This window comes from Anastrepha ludens, chromosome 6, assembly GCF_028408465.1.
Source record: "Anastrepha ludens isolate Willacy chromosome 6, idAnaLude1.1, whole genome shotgun sequence".
NCBI lineage: Eukaryota > Metazoa > Arthropoda > Insecta > Diptera > Tephritidae > Anastrepha > Anastrepha ludens.
The window spans coordinates 82,508,410-82,523,011 of NC_071502.1; the positions used below are offsets into that span (position 1 = coordinate 82,508,410).

Below are 14,602 nucleotides of genomic sequence, written 5' to 3' on the forward strand. Positions count from 1 at the left end.
CACCGTCAACAGCGAGCGCTACACAACGATGATGACCAATTTCTTATGGCCCATATTGAACCATATAAACCTAGACGACATGTGGTTCCAGCAGGACGGCGCTACGTGCCACACAGCAAACGCAGTTTTATTCCATTTCAACATCTACCCGCCCTTATTGAAAAACCCTTTATCTAAATTAAGCTCGCAGTAGCCATAGCTATCAGCTTATTGTATTTCATAATTAACTGTAAATAAAATTGTTAATAAAAATAAATAAATAGTTGGAAACTTTTCAAATTTTAACTTCAATTTATTCTCTAGAAATGCGAATGAATGCATTTGCGAATAAAATTAGTGTTGAGTTCACTTCAACAACATCGATACCTTTTTCATCGCTATACATATTTGCATTATCATTAATCTTTTATCGCTCTTACGCATTGTTCGTCAGTCAACTCGGATGTCAACTCTCTATCTAAATAAATGATTGTATTAAATAAATTTTAGTTTTTCTTTCAACGGATTTAATTGTGAATTTAAGTGCCTTTCAAAGCAGAAAAAACCGCCGCAACCATTTCTGGTCCTTCGAGCCGGATTACCGCGATAATTTAATTCCATATAGTCTACACCGCGTTATATTAACATAACCTATTTTACCGCACCCGCAAAATGTCCGCATTCGTAAAAACACGTGATTCCGCGCTAAATGCTATAAAAAGGTACATGACCAAGAGCAACGACGAAGCATTTGTGTTAGATTTAGAAAATGTCGAAAGTTATCTGCAGTTATTAAATGAGCAGTGGGTACGATTTAAGACAGCCCAAGATGAAGTCGAGCTTTCTTGTGGTGCAGATAACATCGATGTCGAACAGACCGCGCGCATCCAGGCCGAGACCTGGTACGTTACAGCGCTATCACAATTTAGGCGTGTACAGAAGTGTAGAACCGAATCAGTTGCGAATTCTACAAATCCGCATCCCACTGTGTCAGCAGCAATTAAACTACCTAAAATGGAACTTCCATCCTTCGCGGGCAATTCCACTGAGTGGATCGCCTTCTACGACGCTTTTGTTACCCTCGTAGATTCTAACTCTTCATTGTCAGGTGGTCAAAAGCTACACTACTTATGTAGCTGCTTAAAGGGTGATGCGCTTAGCATTATCAGCGGTTTCCAAATTTGCGATGCCAACTATACGGAGGCATGGAATCTTCTAAAGTCGCGATATAAAGTTATGCGAGTTATTGTCGAAGCGCACTTTCGGGCGATTGCAGAGATACGTAAAGCGACGAGCGACACTGCTGACTCCATTAAGAACGTGTTGAATGCATTCCAACAACACATAAGGGAACTTAAGGCTTTAGGGCGACCAGTGGATTTTTGGGACGATTGGTTAGTACATGAAACTGTAACCAGACTCTCCTTCGAAACTCGCAAACAGTGGGAGTTGTTACTCACTAGCGACGATCCTCCTACCTTCGAAGACCTTTCGTCCTTTTTGGAAATAAGGTGTCGCTCATTATCGATGATATCAACGCCAGCAACCCAGTCATGGCCAGGAAAACCGAACAATCAAAAATTGGTCGGAAAATCGGCAAAGGTTTTTCATGCCACCGCAGATCAATCGCGTTGTACGTATTGTAACGCAGGTCACAGAATTTATTCTTGTGAAAAATTCCGTAGTTTAGATGCAAACGCTAGACTCAATTTTGTGAAAGATTTCAAGGCGTGCTTAAACTGCTTAAGTACCGGACATTTTAAGGAACGCTGCAATAGCGCGTCTTCCTGTCGAATATGTCGGCAGCGCCACCATACATTGCTTCATAGTTCGCCAGAGGCATCCACCTCTTCCCACGTCGTCGACTCACCCCGCACCGCTGCAGGTACGTTACCCGCCGCTAGCTTGCTCCCGCAAACCGCTGTCACATCCGCCTCCGCTTGCCTTAATTCCAAGGTTAACCCAATGCATAAACCACAAAACGCTGTGTTGCTATCAACCGCCCTAGTAAAGGTACGTGATTCTGCTGATCGATGGCAGAATGCTCGCTTATTATTCGATTCAGGTTCTCACGCCACATTCATAACTGAGGCATGCGTACAACGTCTAGGTCTAGCTCGCAAATCTTCGTCCATATTTGTAACGGGAATTGGCGCTTCTCAGGGTGGCCGTTGCAGAGGCGAAACGACGTTATTCCTTTCTTCGCGACATTCAAGTGAATGCTACCCCATCAACGCATTAATTTTACAAAAGATTACGGGCGATTTGCCGTCGCAGAGTTTAAGCGTTCCTGAATGGTCTCACATCAAGGGACTGTTCTTAGCTGACCCGCACTTCATGGAACCCGGCCGTGTAGACATCTTAGTGGGCATGGACTATATGGATCGATTCATTTTAACTGAGCTGCGTAAAGGCCCACCTGGCACGCCAATAATACAGAAAACAGTCTTTGGCTGGACGTTGTGTGGAAACGTAGATACATCCGTTCCACCCGCAAACCATATACAATCATTACACTGTGATGTACATTTAGATAGAGCATTGGCTAGATTGTGGGAACTTGAAGAAGCGCCGCAAACACGATATCTTACCCACGAGGAGCGGTACTGCGAAGAACATTTTGAATCAACTCATATTAGGAAGCCGGACGGACGCTTTGTAGTGGAGTTGCCACTCAAGATCGACGTGCCATTAGGTGAATCAAGGAGTCTCGCCGTACGAAACTTATTACGCATGGAGCGCAGATTTGCCGGTGATCAGGATCTGTGGACACGCTATAACGAATTCATGCAGGAATTAATTGAAATGGGTCATATGGAGGTCGTGCCTAAAACGAACTATGCTAAATATTATATGCCACACCATGCTGTCGTAAAGGAGTCCAGCGTTACGACAAAATTGCGAGTTGTGTTTAACGCGTCTGCTAAAACCACAACGGGGAATTCCCTCAACGATGCGCTTTATGTTGGTCCTCAATTACAAGAAGACTTGTACTCCATACTTTTGCGCTTTAGAATGCACAAATTCGCAGTAACTGCAGACGTTGCAAAAATGTATCGACAAATCTGTGTTTCAGCTAAACATGTCGACTTACATCGAATTGTTTGGCGCTCTAACCCATCTCTACCTATTACAGATTACCGCATGCTACGCGTAACTTATGAAATTGCGTCCGCCTCGCATTTGGCTGTCAAATCGATGCAACAAACCGCGAAACAATCTTCCAATACTTTTCAGAAAGCAGTCGACGTAATTCTTAAAGACTTTTACATGGACGATCTTCTCACTGGTGCGTCTAGCAAGTCGGAACTTAAAGCATTGCAGCGAAATGTGTCCGATATTCTACGGGAAGGTGGGTTCGAGTTAAGAAAATGGGCATCAAATTGTACAGAGCTAAATGAGACTATCGCTAGAGAATCCAAGAACATATCACACTACACCGTAGATGGCAACAATGTACATGCTCTGGGACTAATTTGGTATATGGAAGAGGACTATTTTACATTTTCCATTTCTCTAGGAGAACCGCCCCACGTCTTAACTAAGAGAGCATTTCTGGTCGATGCCAGCAAACTTTTTGATCCATTGAGTTTACTTTCACCCGCAACAATCAGGTCGAAAATGTTGTTTCAGGACATCTGGCGTTCCAACACTGGATGGGACGACCCAGTACCAGATACGATAGGCAAGGTGTGGCTTGATCATCGTTCGCAATTACAACTTTTATCTGAACTTAAGGTCAACCGTTGGGTTGGAGTCGGGACGATAGGCTCATTTACTGAGTTGCACGTTTTTGCCGACGCTTCCGAGCGCGCCTATGCCGCAGTCATATATGCGCGCACTGTACATAGGGATGGTCACATTACAATCGGCTTAATTTCATCAAAGACTAAAGTTGCCCCGCTAAAAACAACAACGCTACCTCGCCTCGAGTTGTGTGCTGCACATCTCGCCGCAAAATTGGTCAAGGCCGTCATGCAAAGTTGGAAGGATTTTTGCTGTCCACTGGTAGCATGGACAGATTCCACCATTACGTTGGCGTGGCTGCAAGCACATCCTAATAAATGGGAAACATTCGTCGCAAACCGTGTCGCCTATATTCACGAGGTCCTGCCTCCCGAGTGCTGGAACCATATACGCTCTGAAAGCAATCCTGCGGACTGCGCATCCAGAGGTATATCTCCGCTTCAACTTATGCATCATGAGTTATGGTGGTTCGGACCTGACTTCTTACGCGAAGAGGAACAGTTCTGGAAGCAGCCCGCGCAAATAATGCATAAAACCGAAATAGGCTTACGAAAAGTTAAGGCTTGTATCGCAGTTACTGACGTTTACTGGTCGGTCATCACAAAATACTCATCTTATTCGAAATTAAGAAGAATTATCGCTTATGTATTGAGATTTGTACACAATACCCGCTCTAGCTCGCTTGGAATCAATAACAAAAAAACGTGGTTTCCTAATTGTCAGGAGTTGCTGGAATCCGAGCGAAGATTAATCAGGTATACACAAAATTTCTATTTTTCTAATGAAATACGTTGTTGCAGGGAAAAAAAGCCAATTAAACTGCGTAGTAGTTTGCTGCGATTACAACCGTTTCTCGATTCGTTTGGAATCCTTCGTGTTGGAGGTCGGCTGAAATCCGCAGATATTGCAAATGATGTCAGACACCCCGTTATACTGCCAAAAAACTCTCCGCTTTCAAAACTCGTTGTTTTGGACATACATCACTACACGCTACATGCAGGCCCCCGTATAATGCAAGTGATCCTGCAACGCCGGTATTGGGTCGTTGGTGCCCGCAACTTAATTCGTAATATCTATCGCAAATGTGTAAAACGTACCGCTTTAAATCGCAAGCTCGCAACACAATCAATGGGTGATCTTCCTTCGTCCCGCATAACGTACGCTCGCTGCTTCGTTCGTACAGCAGTAGACTTTGCTGGTCCTTATATGTTCAAATTTACGCATGGAAGAGGAGTTAAATCCGTAAAAGGTTATATATCTTCATTTGTCTGCATGTGCACAGGTGCAATGCACCTCGAGTTTGTTGGAGATCTCTCAAGTTCTTCGTTTCTAAACGCTTTTAAACGATTCATCAACCGCAGAGGCTATTGTAAAGAAATGTTTTCGGATAACGGGACGAATTTCGTTGGTGCAGAAAGGGAACTCCGTGAGAAATATCAAGAGTGCATGCAAGACTCCCAACTTCAATCGTTTTGTGCAGACTCTGCTATTGAGTGGCGATTCAATCCACCGTCCGCACCTCACATGGGAGGATATTGGGAAACTGGAATCAAACGCATAAAATATCATCTAAAACGCTCCCTCGGAGAAATTCTTTTAAGCTATGAGGAGTTTAGTACGCTCTTAACGGAGGTGGAAGCTTGTGTCAATTCCCGCCCATTATGCGACATTTCGACGGATGCAGGCGACTTATCGATTTTAACGCCTGGCCATTTTCTGGTAGGCAAACCATTGCGGGCAATTCCAGAACCTGAGGGTCAAGGCTTTTCTGGAACCCTGCAACAAAGGTGGCAGTTGGTCTCTTCTATTCGTCAACACTTTTGGCGCCGTTGGAGAGACGAATACCTCGTAAGCTTGCAACGACGTGCTAAGTGGTTTCGTCCATCACGAAATTTTCAAGAAGGAGACGTCGTCGCTGTCTTTAATGAATCTTCTCCTCCAACAAAGTGGACACTCGCAGAGTAATTCATTGTCATCCTGGTAGAGATGGTCACGTACGTGTCGTAACGATAAAAACCGCAAACGGACAATTACTCGCCCAATACCTAAGCTGTGTCTTCTACCAACTCAAGGGGACGTATTTTCCGAAGAAAACTAAAATGTAGTTATTTAACTTATTTAAAGTCTGAAATTCCTATTTTGTTCAAGTTTGTATTCGAATTTATTTCCTTTGTAATTTACATATTGAACATATCATGATAGTTCAAGGGTGGCGGTATGTTGGGTTCATTTCGACAACATCGATATACCTCTTGTTGAGTTCACTTCAACAACATCGATACCTTTTTCATCGCTATACATATTTGCATTATCATTAATCTTTTATCGCTCTTACGCATTGTTCGTCAGTCAACTCGGATGTCAACTCTCTATCTAAATAAATGATTGTATTAAATAAATTTTAGTTTTTCTTTCAACGGATTTAATTGTGAATTTAAGTGCCTTTCAAAGCAGAAAAAACCGCCGCAACCAATTAGTTTAAATAGAATCGGACTCTTATTCTGACTTTGACATACGAACATTTCTTCGCACTACCAACATTCAATCAACTATGCATTGCGGGCTTATAAATCAATCTAATGGTTTAATTTAAAATTAAAAATACTGGAAATTTTATTTATTTTGCCTGAAGAACTTTGTGTTTTCTGTTTGCAGTCGTTCTCAAAAGATACCCTACCTAATTTAGCAGAGTCAGTAAAAATCAATATTTAACTGCGGAAACTTTTACGTTTTTCACTCTCTCTTTTTCTGCCCACCATTCCCATATACCCTTACCGGGGTATTGGCAGGCAGCTCTGTGAAATGCAAAGCCTCATATTCTACGAAAACAATAAACAAGTGCACACTTGTTGTCCCAGCTGGGAACAGAAAGTAACAAACGTCGAACTAGCAGCAATAACGGAATCAGAAAACCATGAAATATGAATGTCTTCCATAAAAAATACAAAAATGAAAAAAATAGCGAATGCTTGGAAACGGAGGTGAAGGCGGTGGAAAACGATGCTTATAGAAACAATAAAATAACTTCACAAGGGATCAGCAGTGATGCAGATTTCAATCAAATCAAATCCATTTAAATTTGAATATACTCGGCGCCGCCAACAAATGCCACAATTGATGTGTTGCTACTCTGTTACAGGCATTCTGTTGGTTGTTGGTGTTATTAGAAATGGAGTGTTTTAGCTGCCGCCGCCAAATGTGTGATTGTGTAGTACGCTGAGCAAAGCCAACAGGCTGATGGGAAAGTTGAGAGCTCAGCATTCGACTATGCGCTCGCGAGTTGAAAGCTGTTCTCTGAGCTGAGTCTGGTGTGTTTCTGTAGGTGGTAGGTGTAGATGTAGTGCAATACCTGACCGAGAGCAACACAATGAGCACCCATCCCATCCTCTCCTACCACAAAGGGGTTATTCGATTGCGTTCGTACTGGATTGCCTTTGGCGGCAACATTTGCTTCTCTGTTCTCAATGGTTTTGATTTTTTTAATGTGTTTTTTGTTTTTGTAGCAGAGTACATGGGTTTGTGGGAAATGGGTTCCCGTAAATCAAGGCCAGGCGTGTTCCATACGCTCGATGTTGCGCTGCTACATTTGCTCAATAGCTGTTGCTTGCCATTCAATTTCATTCAATTCATAGCAATTCATCGGTTTTATTTTTCATTCGTGTTCATTTAATATTTTTTATTTTACCTCAGCTCGGTCGAATTGTTGACTTTTACCGTTGTTTACAGGGAATATTGAATGTCGGCAACACAATTTCTACAAGAATCGTGCAAACGCAATTTCAACAACGCAGTTACTTTCTCCAATTTTTATTACTATTATGTATATACACACACACCCAGACACACATACACAAGTAGTTTTTGTTGCTGTTTCTGCTGATATTTGCTCTAAAGTTATTTGTTTGCGTGCCTTCTTTTGCAATAATTCACTAAAGAGTATGCAGTGCAATTTGTGTTTTTCAATAGCTGTAATTTTCTGAAAGTGAAATGTGCTTACATTGAGACAGACGTCGAACAAAAGGAATAAATAGATCATGCGGGAAATGAGGTGAGTTTTTTGCTTAATTAAATAAGAGATATGAAGCATGTGGCCCCTCGAAGGTAAAACTTAATTTAATCAATTACGCAGTGCCAGCAGGAAAATCATTTATTTGTGTTTTGGGTGCCGAAATCCACTTTCCCCGCTGCTCTTGTGTTATGTGCCGGCATTGCAGTTTAGTTATTAGGAGTTCCACAGTGCAAATTAGTAGAAATGGTGAAATATCCACTTCGGAAATGGTGAGAGTTTCTCAGAAGCCGTTACAAATGCCGGTTTCTTAGCAATGCTATTAGGATTTGATGGAGAGGAATATCCCTTTATAGGATTTATTGTAGAAAGTAGTAGACGCAAATAACGCAAGAATAATTCCTGAGATCGTTGACGCGCCATTGATGGAATAGGGGAACAACCAAATTTGTACATTGTGCCAGAAGGGCATATTTAATATTATTTTTCAAGACTATTCTTTTTGAACACCTCCCAAACCATAGATTAGAGAATAGCGCCAATTGATAATCTTAATGTTAACAAGCAAGGAGGTTCTATTTGATCACATTTTTATAGCCACTTCATATGCTGACAAAATCCTGGCATAGACTTAACAATTTCAGCAACACACTGGCTTCCTCGTCTTTCTATTAATTATATAAGTTAAGTCACAATAGCCCAGCAGCCACCTTCGTAATTATTTCTGTACTCATTAACACCTAGCAGCATCGCCAACACTTGCAAGCGAGAGAGTTGTTTGGCTGGTATGTTGAGCAGAGTCAGAGACTTAACTTCTGAGTTACTCTGGTAGAGCAAGCAAACGATCAACAGATTCTTATTGGAATTCAATAAGTAATTACTGTTGCGGATAGCAGCGGAGATTGAGTAGGCGGTATGATTATTCTTGTTGGATCGTTTTTCCAATTAGAGTATGGTTGCAATTGGGCTACGCAGGCCGTACAACGTGAAGCAGCGATAAGATTAATAAATTTAATTAGTATTAATAAAAAGAATTAAGAGTTTTATTCATTTATACAAATTAACCAACTTTTAGTAAAACTAAGCCGCCAACTGTATGACACTAGACAATCACAACTCGATGTTCTATTCTCAAGTGAGCAATTTGACCATAAAAATTACCAAATTCAATTGACTTTGCAGTTACTACAAATATTTATACAAATCTCATTATTGCTGAAACTTGTGGCGAAATGTCTTTAGATAATTCACAGATCACTCATATTAACTTGATCAATTTGACTACTTAACATCAAATACTATGAAATTAAAAATTAAATTTTCACAAATTGTGGAATTTTGAATTTGCTCGAAATCAGCACTATTTCTGTTTTCTGAGTATTCTCACTCAGACCAGCTAGACAGCTTATAAAAAGCCGTCTGCATTAAATCGCTTAGAGTTGAAAGATATTTGCCACATGTGGCAACAACTATGTCACAGTATTCGCCAAAAACAGCAAGATTCGAAGCTGTTGAAAGATATGAAACAAAGCTGTGCTGGTTTGGCGATATCAGCAATTTTGTTGCTCTCAAAGAGTTTTTACGCAGTAAATAGCCAAAAAAATTACCCATAGCCACAAAAATGTAATTACCCATTCGTCTATGGCCGACGCCTAGGGGTAGTAATTACAAACAACATTCTTACTATCGGCTTTGTGAATTGAACTAAAGCGTGTAAATTTCCAATTATCTATGAAAATTCCCGCAGACAAAGACAAATTCGAATTTTTTAAGGGCAAAATTAAAGTGAGATAATTTTTCAATGCAAAAACAGAAAGTCCATCAACATCCTTTTTCGCAGGCACTTTAAAATTGTTAATGCCAGTAATAACGTCATCAGAAGAAATGCCTAGCGAACCACATTAAAAGCGGAACAAAGTTATTGGGTAAAATCGGGAGAATAATTCTTTCATCAGCAAAAAAATTGGAACTGGAAAATTTAGCAAACAAATTGGCAACATCATTTTTGGTGCGGCCGCCGTAGCCGAATGAGTTGGTGCGTGACTACCACTCGGAATTCACAGAGAGTACGTAGGTTCGAATCTCGGTGAAAACACCAAAATTAAGAAAAACATTTTTCTAATAGCGGTCGCTCCTCGGCAGGCAACGACAAACCTCCGAGTGTGTTTGTGCCACGAAAAAGCTCCTCATAAAAATATCTGTCGTACGGAGTCAGCTTGGAACTGTAGGTCCCTCCATTTGTGGAACAACATCAATACGCACACAACAAATAGGAGAAGGAGCTCGGCCAAACACCCAAAAAAGGGTGTACGCGCCAATTATATATATATATATTAGGGCGAGTCGATTTAAAAATCGCTCATTGCTCTGTGAAAATCGTATTCTAGGGATCAAAATAAGATACTTTGCCGAAGGAACCATACCTCTAAAACGAATTCTGATGTCCCCCAATTTGGGTCGAACGAAAAATCCCACTTTGACCCATTTAGAGTGCTCCAATCGAGTCCAAATGTATGACCGACCCCCACTAACTTTGGACGGCCGATCCACCCATGCCAGTGGCACACCCCCTGGAACTCCCCTGGGGGATTCCCCATACAATCATTTCAAAATATCACCATTTTTGGCCTTTACATGAAAAAGAAACTAAAAAGTTCGACCCAAATTGGGGGACATCAGAATTCGTTTTAGAGGTATGGTTCCTTCAGCAAAGTTTCTTATTTTCATCTCTAGAATATGATTTTCACAGAGCAATGGGCGATTTTTTTGCCTCCCCACAAATCGACCCGGCCTAATATATATATACCTATATATATATATAAACTTATTGTCATAAAAAGCGGCTGCTATACCATCAGCCGGCTGGCTGAAAGCCATCACATAGACCTTTTGGTCCTTAGTGGTACCAGCTGGAGCTTGACCGTTACATTTCTTTGTATAGGGTGGGCCATGTAAAATTTGCTTTCTGAATCGGCTATAAAAAAACACCGAGAGGCTTTATAACTTCTCATATTTAAGAGCTCCTAAGCATTTTTATCTGGTTCTAGCTAACGCAGGGCAAGAACATAGAAGGTGTTCAAGAGTTATTATTGCTTGTAATTCCTATCTTGTATGAGTGTGCCGCTAGCTAGTTGTGGTCTGTCAGTATGCCTGCGATCTGGTAACGATGTTATTGTAGATCATCTTTAAGCATTTTAATATGTCGTTTACTTGTTCAAATGGCATGACTTATGCCCAGGTACCCAATAGATGTAAAACCTTGTTTATATTCCTGCTTTTAAGAATGGTTTTAGATGAAATTCCATACAAGTTTATTGCTTTTATCGCTGCTTCTTTGTTAAAGGATATATGTGTGGATTTTGGTGTTGCTCGAGGTCTTTAAAATTGCTAATTATGTAGCCTTTCCTACAGCAAAGACTCCTGCCTAGCTCTGCGCAATGTGTACTTACTGCGTCTAACATTTTCGAGCCATCAGTAAATATATTAAGCGTATTGGGGCTAGTTTTCATTCCTCTTTTGCTAGAGAAAGGTTTAGAACAATTGCATTTTTAGATTCAATAAAATGCCAAATAACATTTGGATTTGATTTAATATTCTCTCCATGCTTTCTTTGAAAACATTTGTCAACAAAATTTATACTTTTTGCGTAGCGTCTAAAGTTACCGAAAAAAAAATTAGCAAAGGATTGAGCTCACGCACAAAACCAAAAAAAAATCCTTCACAAATGGGTACGGTGATCTCGGATCACACACGCTTATAAAATTTTATATATTTAGGACCGGAAGCTATGTGTTTATTTTGATATAAATTTGTGTATTGGTAGCACTCTAAAAGTACAATGAAAGCCTCAACAAAGTATGATTTCTGAAATTTAGTCCAGGGCAGCACTCTTATTCATAGGGGCAACCGTCTAACCAAACACATAAAGCCTTGTATGTATTTTAATGTATTAAATTTATGCCCTCATACTAACTAATAAATAATATAATAAGCGAAAAATTTTATTACCCCAAGGTAAATATCCAACGGGCACAAAGGAAATAGAACAAATGTATGTGCAGGTGTGTGAGTCTGTGAATGTGCTGGAATAAAATTGGCTAAAACACTTAGCCAACAAGCCATAAATTAATGTCCTTTACAAACACGTTCGTTTGACTGGAAATTTAGAGGGTGTAAGGTGACTTTGCCGGAGGATTGTCTCGCATTCTGGTGCAGGAAGGAAGAAAAGGTATTTGTGAAGTAACTGCAGGAAAACGAATACGAAAACTGACCACAGTTGAGCGTAAAACAAGAAAGACAAGAAATAAAAAAAACAACAACAATAAAGCTAACAAATACATAAATCCACTTACAGGTAACAGAGAATCCGAAACACGCACAACGACAAGGAAAACAGGAAATCAAGTGATATGTCGTGGAATAAAACAGTTTATGGAAGATGCCGCAGCAACTGCGCAGACACGCTGGTACAATACAATAGTCGAAAGGAAATGGAATATAGGAATGCGTTGACATTTAATTTCCTATCACACGCGCTGCGTCGCACTCCGCTGAGAGCACAATTGCCAACACTTAGTGCAGCCATCTGTGTGCAACATTTATTGCTATAAAGAAGATTTCGTGTTGTTCCTGTATGGCATCTGACACAAATGGGCACGAAAAAAATGCCGAAAATGAGGTGAGCAAGTTGAGGTACGAAGTGCTTTATATTTGCAATACTTGGGCACAAGGCAAATTGGTTGAAGCGATAACTGCCGTGAAGTGTGCATTAGGGTGTTTCATTTTGCGGGAAAAAAATGTTAGATACAATTTTTATAGGCTTCGTCCGAGTCTCAGTCACAAAATATGTATGTAAAAGTTCAAGAATAAAAATCCAGCGGCTACGTACGAATGGATACGAACGCTTCAGCTCTGAAAGTATTTGATGCGTTAGCTGCTGGTGGTAGTAGAGGAAGAGGAAGGCTTCCTCTGCGCTGGAAAGGTCAGGTGGAAAAGGACTTCACGTCACTTGGAGCCGGTTAGCTTTGTTAAACTCGCCCAAAACCGCGGAACTAATAGCTTCCCGTCAATTAAGAAAAAGAAGTAAGTTCAAGAAAAATTGATAACAGCTGGGGTTTGCACATTTCTATATGTGACCAACTTTGAACGATGCAAGCCCGTCTTTATTCGTTTGGTAAAAACTTTTGTTTGATGCTCGACTGCCATAAGCCAATATTGCTTTTGTAGTTTTCACATATAATTGAAAATTTTAATTAGCGCAATTCATCTTACTGCAACAAAATTTACCATCTTAAGAGTATTCAAATAGTGTTTTAGTCTCCAGTCTTTCGACACCTCGTGGCTTCCAAACCCTCGTTTACAAACTTTAGTAATATTTTTCTTATCAGCCTGAGTAATACGTTTAAGCGAATAACCTACACCCTTTGCTGAAAATTACCTAAGGTGTTTCGAAATAGCTGAGAGAGCCGCCTGCATGAGCGTAAATGCTCAGAACCTATATAAAAAGGGTGTATTTTTAAGAGTTTGAGAACTTAAAATGATAATACAAGACAGCAAAATCGCTGGAATGAATTTTGTTATTATAATCTGGTTGATAATTTCATTGTATTTGATTTTTGAATACGATATTTGACATATGCCTGCCGCGGCTACAAGTTGCATCGTCCATTCGATCAGTCTAATACTACTGTGGGCAAAAAGTAAGGTGAATTTATTGTCAAAATTTCGCTCTAGTTATTCTTTTCATGAGTTGGCAGCACTGTTAATAACATCTGGGCATACTCTCATGTGAATGTCATTATCAGTAATATATTTACGCTTGTGTTTATTAAAAGACCAAGAGCGCATTTTTCGATTTTTACAATGTCTGATTTGATTGAGCAGAGAAGTGCCATCAAATTTTGTTTGCGGAATGAAATTTCGGCTGCGGAAACGTTTAGCATGTTGCAGAAGGCATTTGGTGATTCGACCATGTCGCAGAAAACTGTTTATAAGTGGTACAAAGACTACAAAGAGGGTTGACAACTTGTTGATGACTTGGAGCGCTCCGGACGACCAACACGTCAATAAAGTGAAGGAGTTAGTGCTCAAAAATCGTCGTTTGACTGTTAAAGATGATCGGAATATCAGAAGGATCTGTGAAAACCATTTTGAAAGACCATTTGGGCCTACGAAAAGTCAAATCTCGTTTGGTAGCGAAAACTCTCAATTTCTTGGAAAAAAGTCGTCGCGTTGATGTGTGTGAAACAATGCTTTCAGACTATCAGGACAAGCTCAACTGCATCATTACGAGAGATGAGACTTGGATTTATGCTTACGACCCTGAAACAACCGACCAATCAAACGAATATCGTGTTAAAGGCGAGGTCAGACCGAAAAGAGCACGTCAAAGTCGTTCAAAAATAAAGGTCATGATGACAGTTTTTCTCGATTTTCGTGGTGTGGTGCACTATGAATTCCTTCCACCAGGCCAAACTGTTATTATGGAATATTATTTGAGCGTTATGCGTCGTTTACGTGAAGCAATTCGTCTAAAAAGACCAGAATTATGGGCCAACAGCTCCTGGGTTTTGCATCACGATAATGCACCGTCTCACACTGCACTCGTTCTTCGTGACCATTTCACCAAAAATTTCACGCATATCGTTCCGCAACCACCGTATTCGCCTGATTTGGCTCCGTGTGACTTCTGGCTATTCCCAAAACTCAAAAGACCACTCCGGGGAACGCGTTTCGAGTCGATTGAGGAGATAAAAGCTGAATCGAAGAAGGTGATGATGGCGATACCGGAAATGGACTATTTGGCATGTTTCGGGGATTGGAAAAATCGTTGGCATAAGTGTATTTCATCGAGAGGGGATCGTTTTGAAG

General features: G+C 40.6%; 1 protein-coding gene across 1 annotated transcript; it reads left to right on the plus strand.

Moving 5' to 3' along the window:
* The first annotated feature begins 651 nt into the window (after positions 1-651).
* LOC128867140 (uncharacterized) lies at positions 652-5,691 on the plus strand. Its single transcript, XM_054108238.1, has one exon. It carries the CDS (start codon positions 652-654, stop codon positions 5,689-5,691), a length of 5,040 nt encoding a protein of 1,679 aa, XP_053964213.1.
* Positions 5,692-14,602: the final 8,911 nt, after the last annotated feature.